Source organism: Mesocricetus auratus, unplaced genomic scaffold (assembly GCF_017639785.1).
Source record: "Mesocricetus auratus isolate SY011 unplaced genomic scaffold, BCM_Maur_2.0 Super-Scaffold_100025, whole genome shotgun sequence".
NCBI lineage: Eukaryota > Metazoa > Chordata > Mammalia > Rodentia > Cricetidae > Mesocricetus > Mesocricetus auratus.
In genome coordinates this window covers 27,272,501-27,288,616 of record NW_024429206.1, presented here as the reverse complement: position 1 = coordinate 27,288,616, position 16,116 = coordinate 27,272,501, and the positions used below count along the sequence as shown (strand labels likewise).

General features: G+C 51.4%; 1 protein-coding gene and 1 long non-coding RNA gene across 2 annotated transcripts in view; one reads left to right on the top strand and one right to left on the bottom strand.

The window, feature by feature from the left end:
• Positions 1 to 16,116, top strand: part of Zan (zonadhesin) — a 105,839-nt gene that overhangs the window by 13,522 nt on the left and 76,201 nt on the right. The window contains 14 exon segments of the mRNA XM_040731637.1: positions 417 to 558; positions 821 to 937; positions 1,285 to 1,409; positions 1,628 to 1,773; positions 2,823 to 2,966; positions 3,482 to 3,619; positions 3,731 to 3,900; positions 5,318 to 5,520; positions 7,180 to 7,321; positions 11,791 to 12,038; positions 12,326 to 12,506; positions 13,160 to 13,271; positions 14,480 to 14,574; positions 15,853 to 16,029. Coding sequence (XP_040587571.1) covers positions 417 to 558; positions 821 to 937; positions 1,285 to 1,409; positions 1,628 to 1,773; positions 2,823 to 2,966; positions 3,482 to 3,619; positions 3,731 to 3,900; positions 5,318 to 5,520; positions 7,180 to 7,321; positions 11,791 to 12,038; positions 12,326 to 12,506; positions 13,160 to 13,271; positions 14,480 to 14,574; positions 15,853 to 16,029 — 2,140 coding nt within the window.
• Positions 9,852 to 11,686, bottom strand: LOC121133901. Its single transcript, XR_005870913.1, has 2 exons — positions 11,458 to 11,686; positions 9,852 to 11,352 (listed from the first exon to the last, which is right to left on the bottom strand). It is a non-coding gene; the product is annotated as an uncharacterized LOC121133901 (long non-coding RNA).

Sequence of the window (16,116 nt, the reverse complement as noted above, 5' to 3'; positions counted from 1 at the left end):
CACTCACTCACACTCACTCACACACACTCACTCACTCACACACACTCACTCACACATTCTCACACTCACTCACTCACTCACACTCATTCACACACACTCACACACACACACTCACACACACACAGAGAACTTGGACTTTGTGACTGTCTCTCTCATCCGTTGCCCTTAGCCTGGGGAAGAATGCACACTCACTCACACTCACTCACACTCACTCACACTCACTCACACACACTCACTCACACACACTCACACACACTCACTCACATACACACTCACACTCACTCACACATTCTCACACACTCACTCACTCACACACACTCACACTCACTCACACACACTCACACACTCACTCACTCACACACACGCACACACAGAACTGTGACTTTGTGACTGTCTCTCTCAATCGTTGCCCTTAGCCTGGGGAAGAATGGTTCAGTCCCAATTGCACAGAACGGTGCCACTGCTTGCTGGGTAGCCGGCTGGAGTGCCAGATCTCCCAGTGTGGGACACACACTGTCTGCCAGCTGAAGAATGACCAGTATGAATGCCAGCCCTATGGTGAGCACTGCCCTTCATGCTGTCGGAGAGGGAGGGTGGCTGGACACTTTAGGACGGGTTCACTGCTCCAGTCCCCACATTTGCATGTGCTCTGCTCTGATCCAGACAGCCCCCTGCTGCCTCTCTAAACCATCGCTCTGACAGGTGGGCGTGGGCCTGTACGCCCCACATCTCCCTTGGGCAGTGGAGCTGCGAATGCGTCTGGGTAGGAGAGGCTGGGATGTGGGACCCCGGAAACAGCTTCCCTTATCTCTTGTGGCAGGTAGTGCCACCTGCCTGGTCTATGGGGACCTCCACTTTGTCACCTTTGATGAGAGGCGCATTAGCCTCACAGGGTCATGTACCTACATGTTGACCCAAACCTGCGACAACTCTACAGGTAGGAGACTGGAGCCAGAGCTGGGGTGGGGTTAGGGGGTGGGGGTGGGAGGGGCTGAGATTGTAGAACAGGTGTCAGTCATGGGGACGCAGAAGGCGCTGAACAGGGGTGGTGATGAGTGGCAGAAGGGGACCGCATTGGCCCACGGCTGAGCGCTTGTTCAGTGTGCACAAAGCCTCGAGTGGGTTCCACGCCTAGCACCCCATGAAGTGGGCGTGGCGGCACATGCCTGCAGTGCCAGCACTGGGGAGGTGGGGGCAACGCCCCCAAGAGTCCAAAGTCATTCTCAGCCAGCCTGAGCTGCAATGAGACCCTGTCTGAGAACAGCCGTCCCCCTTTCCACCTAGACACGTTCTTCAGGATAACAGCAAGAGCCCAAGAACGGGGAGTAGAAGGTGTGTCCTCCCTGGACAAAGTCCTCATCACCCTGTCAGAGACCACCATTACCCTGCTCAGGGGCAGACACACACTGGTGAGTCCTGTCCTCTATCATCCCGCCGGGAGACAGTCAGCCCTACCTGTCCCCAAACGCTTCAGCAAAATAATGACGGCGATGTTTCCAAACGGGCCCAGTGAGAGACGCTGGAGGGAAGGGGTGAGGGGTGATGCCTTTTAGCCTTGGGTGTGATGCTGGAGTCTTAAGGTTCTCCTTGACTCCAGTGACACTCTCTGTCTCCTCTATTCTGCCAGATTGGGGAGCAGAGAGTCACTCTCCCAGCAATACCTTCTAACGACATCTTTGTGGGTCTGAGTGGGCGATTTGTTGAACTGAGGACAACATTTGGTTTGCGTGTCAGGTGGGATGGTGACCAGCAACTCTTTGTGACTGTGTCCAGGTAAGGGAGGCAGCCTAGTCAGGAAGCTGACATCTCTCCCAGAGAGTCCCACCCCCACTCCAGTCACTCAGGTTAATCATCTGCATATGTCCTCAAAGCTGGGCGGCATCTAACCTGAGCAGCGCCGAAGAGAAGCAGCAGGAAGTGGGGTCAGGGCAGTGAGGTAATAGCAGGGTGCATACACAGTGCCTCCGGAATGTGCTAGAAAGAATCACTCAAGGACTCTGGGAGCTGACAGAGGAGCTGTTGCTGGACACCATTCTTCAAAGAAGAGTGTATCCCCAGATGAACAGACTAGGATAAGTCAGGCTTGTGGAAAAGGTGACACGGGGACTAGGGAGGTGGCTCATCTGGTAGAGCTAAGTTCCACACCTGGAAAGCACACACACACACACACACACACACACTCACACACACACAGAGACACACACACACAGACAGAGATAGAGACACACACACTCACACACAGAGACACACACACACAAACACACACACAGACACAGAGAGACACACACACACTCACACACACAGACAGAGACACACAGAGAGACAGAGACACACACACAGAGACAGAGAGAGAGGGAGAGACAGACAGACAGAGAGGAGTGAGAGATTGATTCTTGTTTAAACCCATGAGAGAGGGCAGCAGGGGTGCTGAGCAGAAAGAGCAGAGGAGATCCTGTATAGGTGGCTCAGTCTGAGAGTGGTGGCCTTTAAGTACCTGAGGTCTGTCACAGACTCTGCTAAGAGTACATATTCTCTATTATTATTATTTTAGTTTTTCAAGGCAGGGTTTCTCTGTGTACACTTGGCTGTCCTGAAACTCACTCTGTAGACCAGACTGGCCTCAAAATCACAGAGATCCTCCTGCCTCTGCCTCCCGAGTGCTAGGGTTAAAGGTGCACGCCACACAACGCCCAGCAAAAGAGGATGTTCTCAGCCCCCTCCTGCCTCTTCCATCAGGACAGACAGCTCAGTGCCCCTTACTGTGGCTCTGACAACTCAGACCCTTCTTCCCAGCCATGACTAACCCTCTTCTGGACCCACAGCACCTACTCAAAGAGACTCTGTGGTTTCTGTGGGAACTATGACGGGGATGGCAGCAATGATAACCGGAAGCCAGATGGCACCATGACACTCGATGAGGATGAGCTGGGGGACAGCTGGCTGATGGAAGAGGAAGACGACAAGGAGTGAGTGAGGGCCCCCTGGGCGCCAGAGGTGGCCCTCCTCTCCTAGGCCATCTGCCCCTTGCCCATTTTAAGATCTGTCCCAGCTGGGCATAACTGTTCCTGCCTGTCATTCCAGAAGAGGCAGGGATGAATACCTGGAGCTGCAGACATAGTAAGATCCAGTTTCTAAAATCCAAGACCTGGGGGTGTGGCTCCGTGGTAGAGCCCCTGCCTAGAATTCTCACAATGAGAGTTGGGGCAGTGATAGAGGCCTTGCCTGGAATTCCCCATGGAGGGGCTAGGGGTGGGGCTCTTTAGTGGGGCACCTGTCTAGCGCAAACTAGATGTTGGGTTTGATCCTCAGCAATGCAAAGTAATAGGGGCTGGGGGACAGTTTATTAGTCCTTGCCTGTGATCTTTAGGTTTCCAGGACTGTGGGGAGGTGAAGGGCAAGCCTGGGCTAACATAGTAAGATTGCCCATTTCTCTTTCCCTACCTGAAGACTCCAGCTGCTCTCCCTCTGTTGTGCCTTTCAGTCTTGCTGACCGCTTGGGTTGGGTCTCTTCCAGGTGTCAGCACAAGAAGAACCCCCCAACTTGTGACTCAGCCTTGGGGAGAACTATGTCGGAGCCCAACTTATGTGGCCAACTTGTCGACCCAAGTGGACCTTTTGAGTATGGAGGAAGGCGGACGGGCTGCCTGGGGTTGCTGGCACCGGGGTTTCTCTGAGGCGGAGCACAGCGGCTCCGGCCTCTCCTCCCCTCTGACTCAGCCTCTCTCCCCAGGGCATGCCTGTTCTACCTGAAGGCCTCGTCCTTATTGGATAACTGTGTGGCGGACATGTGTAGCTTCCAGGGCCTCCAGCAGATACTCTGTGTTCATATGTCAGCCATGACTGCTACCTGCCAAGATGCGGGCTATCCCGTGAGGCCCTGGAGGGGACCCCAGTTCTGCCGTGAGTTAGGACCCAAAGAATTGGGGCATGATCCGGTACAGCTTTCCATAGCTACAGTGTGCACCCTGTTGATCCCCTACTCCAACTACATGTGAAGACAGGGTAGGGAGGAGAGTTGGCAAGAGCTTGAGAAAAATCAGTAAGCTGACTGGACAGCAGTCCTGTAACCTCCACTACTTGGGAGGCTGAGGCAGGACGATCTCAAGCTCAGGACCAAGCTGGGCAACTTAGGGAGGCTGGCTTCAAAATGAAAAGCAAAAAGAGGGCTCGGTGCATGGTTCGTCAGTAGAGCACGTGGCCTGGAATCCATCGACAAGGAGCTGGGGTTACAGCTCAGTGATACGGTGCTTGCCCAGACTCTGTCACTGAGGCGCTGAGGGTGTGGCTTGTAGAGCGCTTTCCTGATGTGCCCAAGGCCCTGGATTGAGTCCTCAGCACTGGGGGCCGGGGGGAGGGGCAGGAGGAGGAAGGGGACAAGAAAGAGGAGGAAAAGAAAGACGTAGGAGAGGAGGAACAGGTGGAGGAAAAGGATGTCGAGGAAGGAGAGGAGGCAGAGGCAGGCGGATCTCTGTGAGTTCGAGGCCAGCCTGATCTACAGAGTGAGTTCCAGGACAGCCTCCAAAACAATACAGGGAAACCCTGTCTCGAAAAACAAAACAAGAAGTGTATTTTGTGCTCCCCTAAGCTCTCATTGCATTTAGTGCAGACTGAATGTATGAAGCCGTGTTGAAGCTTTGGTATAGACCGCCCCTGCCCACCAGTCCTCTGGGGAAGCTGCATTAGCGGACACCCATCCCCAGGACCAGGCTGCTCATGGCTTGCCGGGTACCAGCTTGCTTACTGAGAAGGCGCACACATCAGAGTGGCTGTATCTTTTGATTCCCAGCTCATCTGCCTCCCGTGGGGACCGTGCTTGGTTAGGCAGCTGCTTTTGTTTTGGTTTGCTTTTTTGAGCCGGGGTCTCCTGCAGCCAAGTCTAGTCTTAAGCTCACCGTGGAGCTAAAAGCGGCCCTGAATTCTTGATCCTCCCACCTCCGCTTCTCCAGTGCTGGGGTTACAGGCAGGTACCATCACAGCCAGGGCGGAACCCAGGGCTTCATGCGTGCACACGAGCACTCTACCCTCAGGCAGCAGGCAGCCGCTCTCGTTTCCAGCAGCGGCACGCCCTAACCATCAGCTGGGTTCCTGGGCTTATCTTCCCCATGTCGTATTTCTCAACAGTGGCCACAGCATCTCTAGCTGGGGCCTCTTTAGCATGCCCTTTCCTTCTGGTCTCATTTGTCTCCTTTTGGAATTACTTCTGAGACAGGTGTCACTGTGCAGCCCAGGCTGGTCTGAAACTCAGTCCTGTTGCCACAGCCTCCCGCGTCCTGATCCACAGTTGCCCGTTTCCTTACCCAAGCTTCTCCCTTCACAGCTTTGGTCTGCCCTCAAAACAGCAGGTACTCCCTGTGTGCCAAGCCGTGCCCGGATACCTGCCATCCTGGATCTGCTCTCCAGCCCTGCCCAGAGCACTGCGTGGAAGCCTGCGAGTGTGACCCTGGCTTCATCCTCAGTGGTTTCGAGTGTGTCCCTCAATCAAAGTGTGGGTGCACCAACATCGACGGACGCTACTTCAAAGTGAGCAGCTGGCATGAATCCCTCAGCCTTACTGACAGACAGGACTTGCTCTGAGTTTCTGAAGACCTGGGTTGAGGTGGAGGAAGGAAAGGGGATAGGCAGGAAAGAGAAAGTCAGAAAAGGAGCAAGAGTAATAAGGCTGGCACACTGGAGTCATACTCTGTTATCCCCCCCGTTCTCCTCTAATTACCCTCCTTCTTTCCCTCTTTTACCCCAGCCCCTCACTGGGGGATTCTAGGCAGGTGTTCTAACACTGAGCCACACCTCTAACACCTCACTGGGGGATCCTAGGCAGGCGCTCTACAACCAAATTGCAGTACCAGTTAATGCACCAAAGCTCTAGCTTTTTACTTGTTCTTTTCCTTTTTTTTTTTTACCTCAGATTTTTGAAACAAGATCTTGTTATGAGCTGGGTGTTGGTGGTGTACACCTTTAATCCCAGCACTCCGGAGGCAGAGGCAGGTGGATCTTGTGAGCTCAAGACCAGCCTGGTCTACAGAGAGAGTTCCAGGACAGCCTCAAAACAATATAGAGAAACCCTGTCTCAAAAAAACAAAAAAACAAAACAAAAAAAAGATTTTATGTACCCTTTGCAGCCTCAACTCAATTCTCCTGCCTCTGCCTCCTCAGTGTCAGGGTTGCATGTAACCATCACCAAACCCATTTTGCTAGCCTTTCCCCACACCTGGCTCTGCCTCTACGTCACCTCTTCCTGCTGGAATCCCTCACCTCCTTTGAGGCTCTCTTGCAACACTTCTTGCTTGGAGCTTCCTGACAACTAAGTTAGGGACACTTCTCACATGTATGTAGTTATCTGTAACTACAGCACTGGGGAGGCTGAGCTAAGAGGATCTGGGGTTCCAGGTCAGTTGAACTACTCTATTTTAAACAAATGAACAAAAAGAATGTATCTCTTGGGGCTGGAGAGATGGCTCAGAGGTTAAGAACACTGACTGCTCTTCCAGAGGTCACAGGCTCAGTTCCCAGCACCCGCATGGCAACTCATAACTGTCTGTAACTCCAAGATCTGACACCTTCACACAGACATACATGCAAGCAAAATACTAATGCACATAAAATAAGGAAAAAGTATCTCTCAAGTATTAATAGTGTGTGCCCATGGTGGGAAACTGTCCTGGGGTGCCTGTCTGATTTAACTGGGTGCAGATCATATGGGAGATTTGTTGACAAATGTATTTACTTACTGCCCCTGCTCCACTGGTTCCTGAGTTCTTGGGGGGAGGGACACTTTTCTTTATTGTCATTTATTGTGAAGTCTTTATTGCACTTACTTATTGGGTTTGCACTCACATGCCAGGGTCAGAGGAAAATCTGCAGGAGCTGGCTGTCTCCTTTTGGCATGTGGGTCTCTAGACTGAACTCAAATCCTCAGGCTTGGCACTAAGTGTTCCCAACTACTGAGCCACCTTGCTGGCCCTCTTTTTTCTCTCATTAGTTTGTATGTGTGGTGTAGGTACAGTGTGGAGGCCACTGGAGGATGTCGGGCGCCCCGTTTCCCCGGAACACATTCCCCCACTGCACCTGCTATGCTACTAGGCCTATTTGACACCAGACTTTCGCACCCAAGCCCAGTGTTTCAGGAAGACCAGAGAGCCAACAAGGAAGCCATCTCTTACTGCTTTCCCTTCTGCACCCCAGGTACAGGAGCAGTGGTTCAGTCCAGACTGCAAAGAGGTCTGCACTTGTGAAGGCAACAACAACATTCACTGCCGGCCCTGGCAGTGCAAGGCCCAGGAAGTCTGCAGCCATAAGAATGGCATATTAGGCTGCCATGCCCAAGGTGAGCAGTCAAGTCACCACAGAAGGTGAGCGGGGACGCCATCTGAGGGGATGGTGACCTTAATACAGACTGTCAACTCGACAGGTTCTAGAAACACTTAGGAAACAAGACTTTGGTCGTGTCAGTTAGCAAGTTTCTAGATTCAGTTAACCCCGAAGGGAGAAGACCCACACTCGATGCAAACTTCATTCCACGGAAGGAGAAGTCAAGACAGCGGCAGCATTCACCTCTCTCTGCTTCCTGACTGAGGGTGCAGTGGGAGCTGGCTCACGCCCCCTTCCCTAGCCTTCCCACCACGGAGGTCCCTACACACCGAATCCCAGAACACAGCACTGCTTTCTTAAGGATCTGGTAATATAGTAAGCAATACAGAAAGTAGAATATAGTAAAGTAATACAGAAACATTGCCAAAAGCAGCTTTCCCCCAAAACAGGGGCTCACCTAGAGACTGTGTGTGGATCATCCTGTGTGAGACAGGGACAAAGACTGCGAACGACCCATTTGTTTTGGTTGCGAGCCTAGCCTGTAATGGCTGAGCCATCTCTCCAGCTTGAGAAAGACCCATTTATAAGAAAGCCAAGTTTAAGCCCGGCAGTGGTGGCGCACGCCTTTAATCCCAGCACTCGGGAGGCAGAGGCAGGCGGGTCTCTGTGACTTCGAGGACAGCCTGGTCTACAGAGCCAGAGAGAGTTCCAGAACATGCTCAAAACAATACAGAGAAACCCTGTTTCAGAAAGAAAGAAAGAAAGAAAGAAAGAAAGAAAGAAAGAAAGAAAGAAAGCCAAGTTTAGCTGTGGTGGTGGTGCCTGCCTGTAATCCCAGCCTTTGGGAGGTGGAGCCCAGAGAATCAGTCAGGAGTTTGAGGCCATCCTCAGCTACATAGCTAGTTTGAGCCCAGCCTAGGCCACATGGGACTGTTTTAATACTCAGTTTTAAATCACATGTTTGTGTCTCTGTGTGTGCATGTGAGTGTAAATACCTGAAGAAGCCAGGTAGGGTGCCGCAGTTCTCCGAGCTGCACTTACAGACAGTTGGAAGTCACCCTAACCCCGCATCGTGGGTGCTGGGAACTGAATTCTGGCCGCAAGGGCAGCGAGTCCTCTCAATTTACCCTGCACCATCTTTCCAGCCCAGAAGTTGTTTAAACAAACAAAACAAAACCAACCAACCCCCCCCCAAAAAAACCCCAAAATAAACAAACAAACAGGGAAGAAAAAAAGAGGGAGGCTACGGAAGTGAGTCTGTGAAGCCAGGAGCTTGGCAGAGTATTCTGCGAGGAGCCACAGGAAGTTCCTTCAGGAAATTACAGCAGGGAAGATGGAGGAGCAGCCGCACAGCGCGGAACTCTAGGTCCGGGAGGAGCGGCCGGCCGGGAGGAGCACGGCAGGCCCTTCCGGGAGGAGCAACTGTGAGAAACCGACAGGCCCTTCCGGGGGGAGCCGCGGTGAGGAGCAGCGCGGGCGGAGGGAGAAGCGGCTGTGTCAGGAGCGCCGGGAAGACCCCTCCGAGGACCCTCACGCAGGAAAGAGGGGTCGCCAGGAGCGGGAAGAAAAATCCCGGGAAGACGAGTTATGTGCAGGCTCCGGACCCGGTGCCCTTTGCCCAAGACCCAGTGCGGTGCAGCCTTGTGCGCTCGAGGCCTCCGCACCCTGTGCGGGATGCTGATGCTGATGGTGATGCTGATGGTGATGCTGATGATGCTGATCCTGATGATTCTGCTGCTGCGGCGGCGACGCCGGCCGTCTGCACTCCCGCCGAAGCTGCGGGGGTGGGGGTGGGGGGGAGAGCATGAGGAGCACTGGGTGCCAAGAGGGCGCTTTCCTGCATCTGTCCCCGATCTCGGACCTTTTTTTTTTTTTTTGAGACAGGGATTCTCTGTGGCTTTGGAGGCTGTCCTGGAACTCACTCTGTAGACCAGGCTGGCCTCGAACTTACAGAGATCCGCCTGCCTCTGCCTCCGGATCGATCTCCGACCTTTAAGCTACTCTCGGTTCAGTACTTTCTAGTAACTTTTGGTGAGGTTTTCTTTGTTGAAAGGTGTCTTTTATTCTTTTGTACAGTTTTTTGAGACAGGGTTTCTCTGTGTAGTGGCCCTGGCTCTCCTGGAACTCACTTTGTACCCCAGGCTGGCCTCGAACTCAGAAATCTGCCTGCCTCTGCCTACCCAGTGCAGGGATTAAAAACGTGAGCCACCACCAACTGGTGAGGTGTCTTTATTCTTTGGAGCAGATACGATGTACACTTCCAGAAATAAGCCATTTTTCTGGGCGGCGGTGGCACATGCCTTTAATCCCAGAACTCAGGAGGTGGAGGCAGGCGGATCCCTGTGAATTCGAGGCCAGCCTGGTTTACAGAGCGAGTTCCAGGACAACCAGGGCTGTTACACAGAGAAACCCTGTCTCAAAAAGAAAAAAGGGAAGAAAAGAAAGGAGAAAAACCGAAATAAACAACAACAATAAAACATTACCAACAAAATACCCCAAACCAAAAAACAACCAAACAAAAACAAGAAATAAGCCATTTAACTTGCTTAAGGACTTTTGTTGGAGGAGTTTATTGACTTATTGCCTTCAGAAAAGAGTAATGCAGCAATTTGCAGTCGAAAGAATTGGGCCTCCTTTTTTAGTGGTTGATCCTTCTGCAAAGAGTTCATGCTTTTAAGGTAAAGCTGACATTTTCCTTGGCCAAAGAGTTTCTTGGTTTGTTGTTGCTGTTGCATGATTATTGCTATCCTATCAGCAGGCTGAACTTTTACAGCCCTCAAACAATACAGGGCAGTGAATCTGCAGATCTGATTCCATGTGAAGTCAACCATAGCTGTTAAGTGCAAGATGAAGCATGGAGATCCTACTCTGGCATAAATTGTATTTCATACTTAACAGTCACATGAAGCAAAAGCAAGGTGTTTCTGAAGCAGTCTAGTTTGTCTGCTGTGCTGGGATCAAAATGGCAGGACCAAAAGTAACCTGGGAAGGGTATTTCAGTTTACAGGTTAGCAGTCCTTCATTGAGGGAAGCCAAGGCAGGAGCCCAGAGGCAGGAGCTGAAACAGAAGAATATGAAGAAGCAGTGTCACTTGCTTGATTCCAAAGCCAAAGTCAGCTCTTTCTTACACGGCCTAGACCGTACTGCTCACAGTCGACTGGGCCCTCCTGCATCACCCGAGAGTCACAAAGACGTCACACAGCCAAAGTCAGCTCTTTCTTACACGGCCTAGACCATACTGCTCACAGTGGACTGGGCCCTCCTTCATCACCTGAGAGTCACAAAGACGTCACACAGCCAAAGTCAGCTCTTACACGGCCTAGACCGTACTTCTCATAGTGGACTGGGCCCTCCTTCATCACCCGAGAGTCACAAAGACGTCACATAGCCAAAGTCAGCTCTTTCTTACATGGCCTAGATGGTACTTCTCATAGTGGACTGAGTCCTCCTTCATCAACCAAGAGTCACAAAGATGCCCACGGAGATGCTCACAGGCCACTCTGGTGGAGTCAGTTTTTTAAGTTGAGGTTCCTTCTTTCCAGGTGTGTCAGGCTGTCATCTGAAGCTAATGATGGCAGTAAGAATCCCAACTCTAAGGCTGTCTGCTGTGATTTGTAATGCTCAGTTCCATTTCCCCAAATTATTTTATGGAAATATTCCTACTTTTGCTCATTTGAGCTTAGATAGAAGCTACTCATGGTCCTATAAACACAGGTCTTCCCCCCCCCCCAGGGCCAGTAAGTGTTCAAAGAGTGATGGGAGGAGAGGGGGGTAGTTGAGAGCAGAGGGGCAGATATCCTGAGGTCTGTTGACTAGGGTGTTAGCTCACAATCCTTTGAAGCTGTGTACTACTTAGAGGCTATTTGTGTAGAAGTGATTGGACTGTATGGAAATCAATAAATGCTTTATTATTTAATTAAAGGAGGGAAGAGGAAGAAGGTGAGGACAAGGAGGAAGGTTTCTCGATCTCCCGGTTTGGGAGGTTTCAATCTGTGATCATTTGATCTTGTTGATTTGGGTCCCATGGTTATGGTTAGGCAGCCCATCCTGTTGGGAAACATGGCAGAACAAAACATTCCTTACATCATGGCTGGGGCATGAAGGAAAGAACGAGAAAGAAGCAATCCCCTTCAACAACACCCCCCAACTGACCTCAAACCTTCTGCTACTCCTAAAATTTCCACCCCTTCCCAATGACATTGAGATGGAGGGAGAATCAAGATTCTGGCACATGGGTCTTTGGGATTCCAGATCCAAACTTTCAGGGTAGGAGCAGCATCTTGAGGGGCTCAAAGTGAAGTTGAGGAAGGCAGTCTCCTTCTTGGCCTTCCTGAGCCAAACCAACACATCTTCCTAGAGGAAACCAAAGTCCAAGGATGTGTCATGGGTACCACCTCAAAACGGCCTCCCCAAGATGGCAGCCTTGCCTCAAGGCTTCTGGGGTGTGGGGCAACGAGACGCCAAAGCCTGTGCTCTCCTCTCCAGGTGCAGCCACCTGCGTTGCCTCAGGTGACCCCCACTACCTGACATTCGATGGAGCCTTGCACCATTTTATGGGCACCTGTACTTACGTACTGACCCGGCCTTGCTGGTCCAACATTCAAGAAAATAACTTCGTTGTGAGTGTCACCAACGAGATCCGTGATGGCAACTTGGAAGTCTCCAATGTCAAAGCTGTCCATGTGCAGGTCTTTGACCTCAAAATCTCCCTGTTCAAAGGTCGGAGGGTCGTGGTATGTGTCTTCTATCGCCTTCTAGACCTCACACCAACACCCACTCTCTCTCCTTCCTTTTTCTTTGTTATTGTTATTTTTGAGGTAGGGTCTCATATGTCCACGCTGGTCCAGAACTTGCTATGTAACTGAGGATAACTTTGAATTACCAACCCCCACTGCTTCCAACTCCAAGAGCTGAGCTCCAAGACACCTCCATCCTGTTCTCCATTTCTTAACTGTGCCCCATTTGGTCTTTGTTCCCAGTTTCTGACCCTCTCTCTACTATACCCTGCCCATTTCTGCAGCTGAACAACCAACGGGTGGCACTACCTGTGTGGCCTTTGAAAGGGCTGGTGACCATTAGGCTGAGTGGCATCTTTGTCTTGCTCTACACGAACTTTGGTCTTCAAGTTCGATATGATGGAAACCACCTGGTGGAGGTGACAGTGCCTTCCTCATACACTGGCACACTCTGTGGGCTGTGTGGTAAGACCCTTGGGGAAATCTGCTCCCCTCCCCATGTCTCCACTGGGCGTCCTCAGGACTTGTCAACCAACAAATGAATGGAGGACACTAGGCCCACAAGCAGGTGCCGAGGAAAGCCAGACAGAAAGAGGAAAGGGTTTCCAGATGTGATGGTACATGCTGGTAACCACGGTACTCAGGAGGTGGAGGCAGGAGGATCAGGAGTTCAGGTCATCCTCTGCTAGGTAGTGAGTTCAAGGGCAGCCTGGACTTCATAAAAACTTGCTTCAAAACAAAGATGAAAGGTGGAATGGGAATCTAGCTTAGTTGGTAGAGCTCTTGCCTCGGATGCAGGCAATCTTGGGTCATCCCAGCACTGCATAAACTGGGTAGTAGGGTGAAAGTAAACAGATGAAGAGTTCAAGGCCACCCTTAGCTACATAATCAGTTCAAGACTAGACTGGTATACGTAAAACCTTGTCATTTAAAAGGGGGAAAAATCCAGAAAAACAAAAAGACAAAAGGGTTAGCTTTGATGTGGCATTAAGCAATGTGTCTTCTAGTTGGGAAGGAGGTGGCCTCAGAGATAGGGGGACCTAAAACTCTGCTGCTTTGTGAGTTCAAGGGCAGCCCTATGCAACAAATGCCACCCCTATGATCTCTCTCCTCCTTAGGGAACTACAACAATAACAGCTTGGATGACAATCTGCGTCCAGACAGAAAGCCTGCAGGCAACTCACTTCTGCTGGGAGCTTCTTGGAAAATACTTGAAGCCTCTGAGCCTGGGTGAGCTGGGCATAGGGGTCTGGGATTAGGTGAGTTGAGCCAGGGTGAATTGTGCTTGGGTGAGGTAGGTCTGATGAGGGCTGAGCCTTCAGGAACTAGGCCTAGGAGAAATGGATAAGGGAGTCTGGACAGGGTGTGTGTGTGAGAGAGAGAGAGGATCTGATGAACTGGGCCTAGGAGAACTGGTCCTGGGGGAAAGTCTGCAAGTGAGCGTCCCTGTGCGTCTGGGCTTCCTCTGTGCTGCACACCCTGCTCCCAGGAATCCAGTCAACCATGCTCTTCATCCTCCCCCAGCTTCTAGTGCTGGGGATGGGGCTCAGGGCTTTGCCCATGACAGACGCACACTTAGCCAGCGGCTGCAAGTTTGAAAGGTTGTTCCAGCAGGGCTTGTTCCAGTGGTCAAGGCTCCACTAGCATTCGTGAAGCCCTGGGTTCCATCCCCAACATCACGTAAATCGAGCACGACAGTGCATAACTATTAATTCCAACAGATGGGAGGTGCAGGCAGGGCGGTAAGTATCTCAAGGTCATTCTGGGCCTTGTAGTGAATTCAAAGCTAATTTGGGATACAGGAGACCTTGTCTTAAAAAGGGGTGGGGATGTCTCAGCATTTAAGAGTGCTTGCTCTTTTGCAGAGAACCCAGATTTGGTTCCCAGCACCCACATGGTGGTTCACAAACACCCATAACTCCAGCGAAAGGGGATCTGATGCCCTCTCTGGCCTCTCTAGGCATCTGCACTCATGTGCATACACACACACACACACACAATTAAACATAATAAACTAGACATTAAAGGATAAATAACAAAATGTAAGCAAGCCAGGCATGGTAACTCATGCCTTTAATCCCAGCATTTGGGAGGTGAAAGCAGATGGGTCTCTGTGAATTGGAGGCCAGCTTGATCTACATGGTGAGTTCCAGGACAGCCATGACTATGTAGAGGGTCCCTGTCTCAAAAAAATGTAAACAGTTAAATAAAATTGTCCTAACTCCTCAGGCCTATGTTAGCCAACTTCTTATTCTTGCCTCAGCGCAGCCATCTGAGAAGTCCCACTGGCCTTCTTCCTTCCTGATGCGTCTCCTGGCCTTTCCACTTGAGGGCGCTATTGTGTTTCCTTCCCATTTTCCCCCATGTGACCTAGCTTCGGTCTGGAGAATTCTTCCTCAAACCTAACCTTTCTAATCTTTCTTCTCCCCCTCATCCAGCTGCTTTGTAGTCGGGGGCAAGTCCTCCAGCTGTGAGGAGAACAACATGGACGACACCTGGACTAAAAAGTGCGCCATCTTGATGAACCCTGTTGGTGAGAGACATCTCTTGCCAGGACCCTTTGTCCTCTGCCCAGGAACAGGTGGTGACAGGAGAGAGAGTTGGAGTAGAGGCGGCAGGAGTACAGAGTGGCTGGTGGTGCCTTCCAGGAGCCCTGACTGACAGCTCTTAGCCATGGGTCCCAGGGCACTTGGTTCTGTGGTTGTCCTTCTGTTGTCTTCATTTTGAGACTAGGTCCATGTGTCCAAGGCTGGCCTTGAACCCACTGTGCAGCCTGGAATGACACTGAACTTGCGATCCTTCTGCCTCTACCTCTTGAGTGCTTGGGGTTACAGATGTTCACCACCACATCCAGTTTATGTGGTGCTGGAGATCGAACCCAGGGCATGCCAGGCAAGCACAACTGAGGTACATTCCCAGTCCCTGATTTTTTTTTCAGGTAAGTTCTCAGTTTTAGATGAGGGTGAGCTCAGTCTCTGTATGTAACTCAAGCTGGCCTCATAATCATGGTGATCTGAAGACCTGAATCCATTCAGTCCTTGGAAACCACATAGAACCAATTCCAGAAAGTTGTACTTTGACCTCCACATGGGTATTGTGGAATGCATATAACCCTTCCTCACAAAATGATAATAATAAATTTAAAAGAAAAAACCCACCCAGGCATGTTGGTACGCATGTGTAATCCCAGTGCTGAGAGAACAGAGACTCCTTGGAGCTCACCGGCTAACCAGCTTAGCTGCCCTGGTGTGTTCCAGCTTGGCCAATGCGAGACCATGTCCCAAAAGGCAAGACAAAGGCCTCAAAAGATGGCTTGGAGGATACAGGTGCCTGCCATCCAACAGATTTGATCCCTGTGACCCACATGGTGGAGAGAGCTGACTTACACACACACACACACACACACACACACACACACACACACACACACACGAACACGATATATATGAGGTGGGGCCAGCCAGATGGCTTGGCAGGTAAAGGTTCTTGCTCTGACGTGAGTTTAGTCCCCAGAAAGCATGTACATTTGGAAGGGAAGAACCAACTCCACATACTTATTTCCTGACCTCCACATGGTACAACACATAAGCCCTTACATACATACACAGTAATAACAACAATTATAAGTGTATTAGAACCCACGGTGATGATTCCTGAGGAATGACACCTGGGGTGGTCCCCCGGGCTTTGCAAGCACCTGCACACTCATACGGGTACACACATAATCCCTAAATTAGCTGCATAGAGGCTTCACGGCCCAGCTAGCGCACTGGGCTCACCCCCCTCTCCTCCGCTTTGCTTTGTCCTGCAGGACCTTTCTCCAATTGCCACGAGGCAGTGCCCCCCCAGGCCAGCTTCTCCAGTTGTGTGCATGGCCAGTGTGGGACCAGAGGAGACACCCTGGCCCTGTGCCGCTCCCTGCAAGCCTATGCATCCCTGTGTGCCCAAGCTGGCCAGGTGACTACCTGGCGCAACAGCACCTTCTGCCGTGAGTGATCCCCCTTGAGCTGCTACAGCCCTGGCGAGCCCTGAGACCCGTCCTCTCCTGTCCCGGGGCTGCCCCTCAGCCTGCATC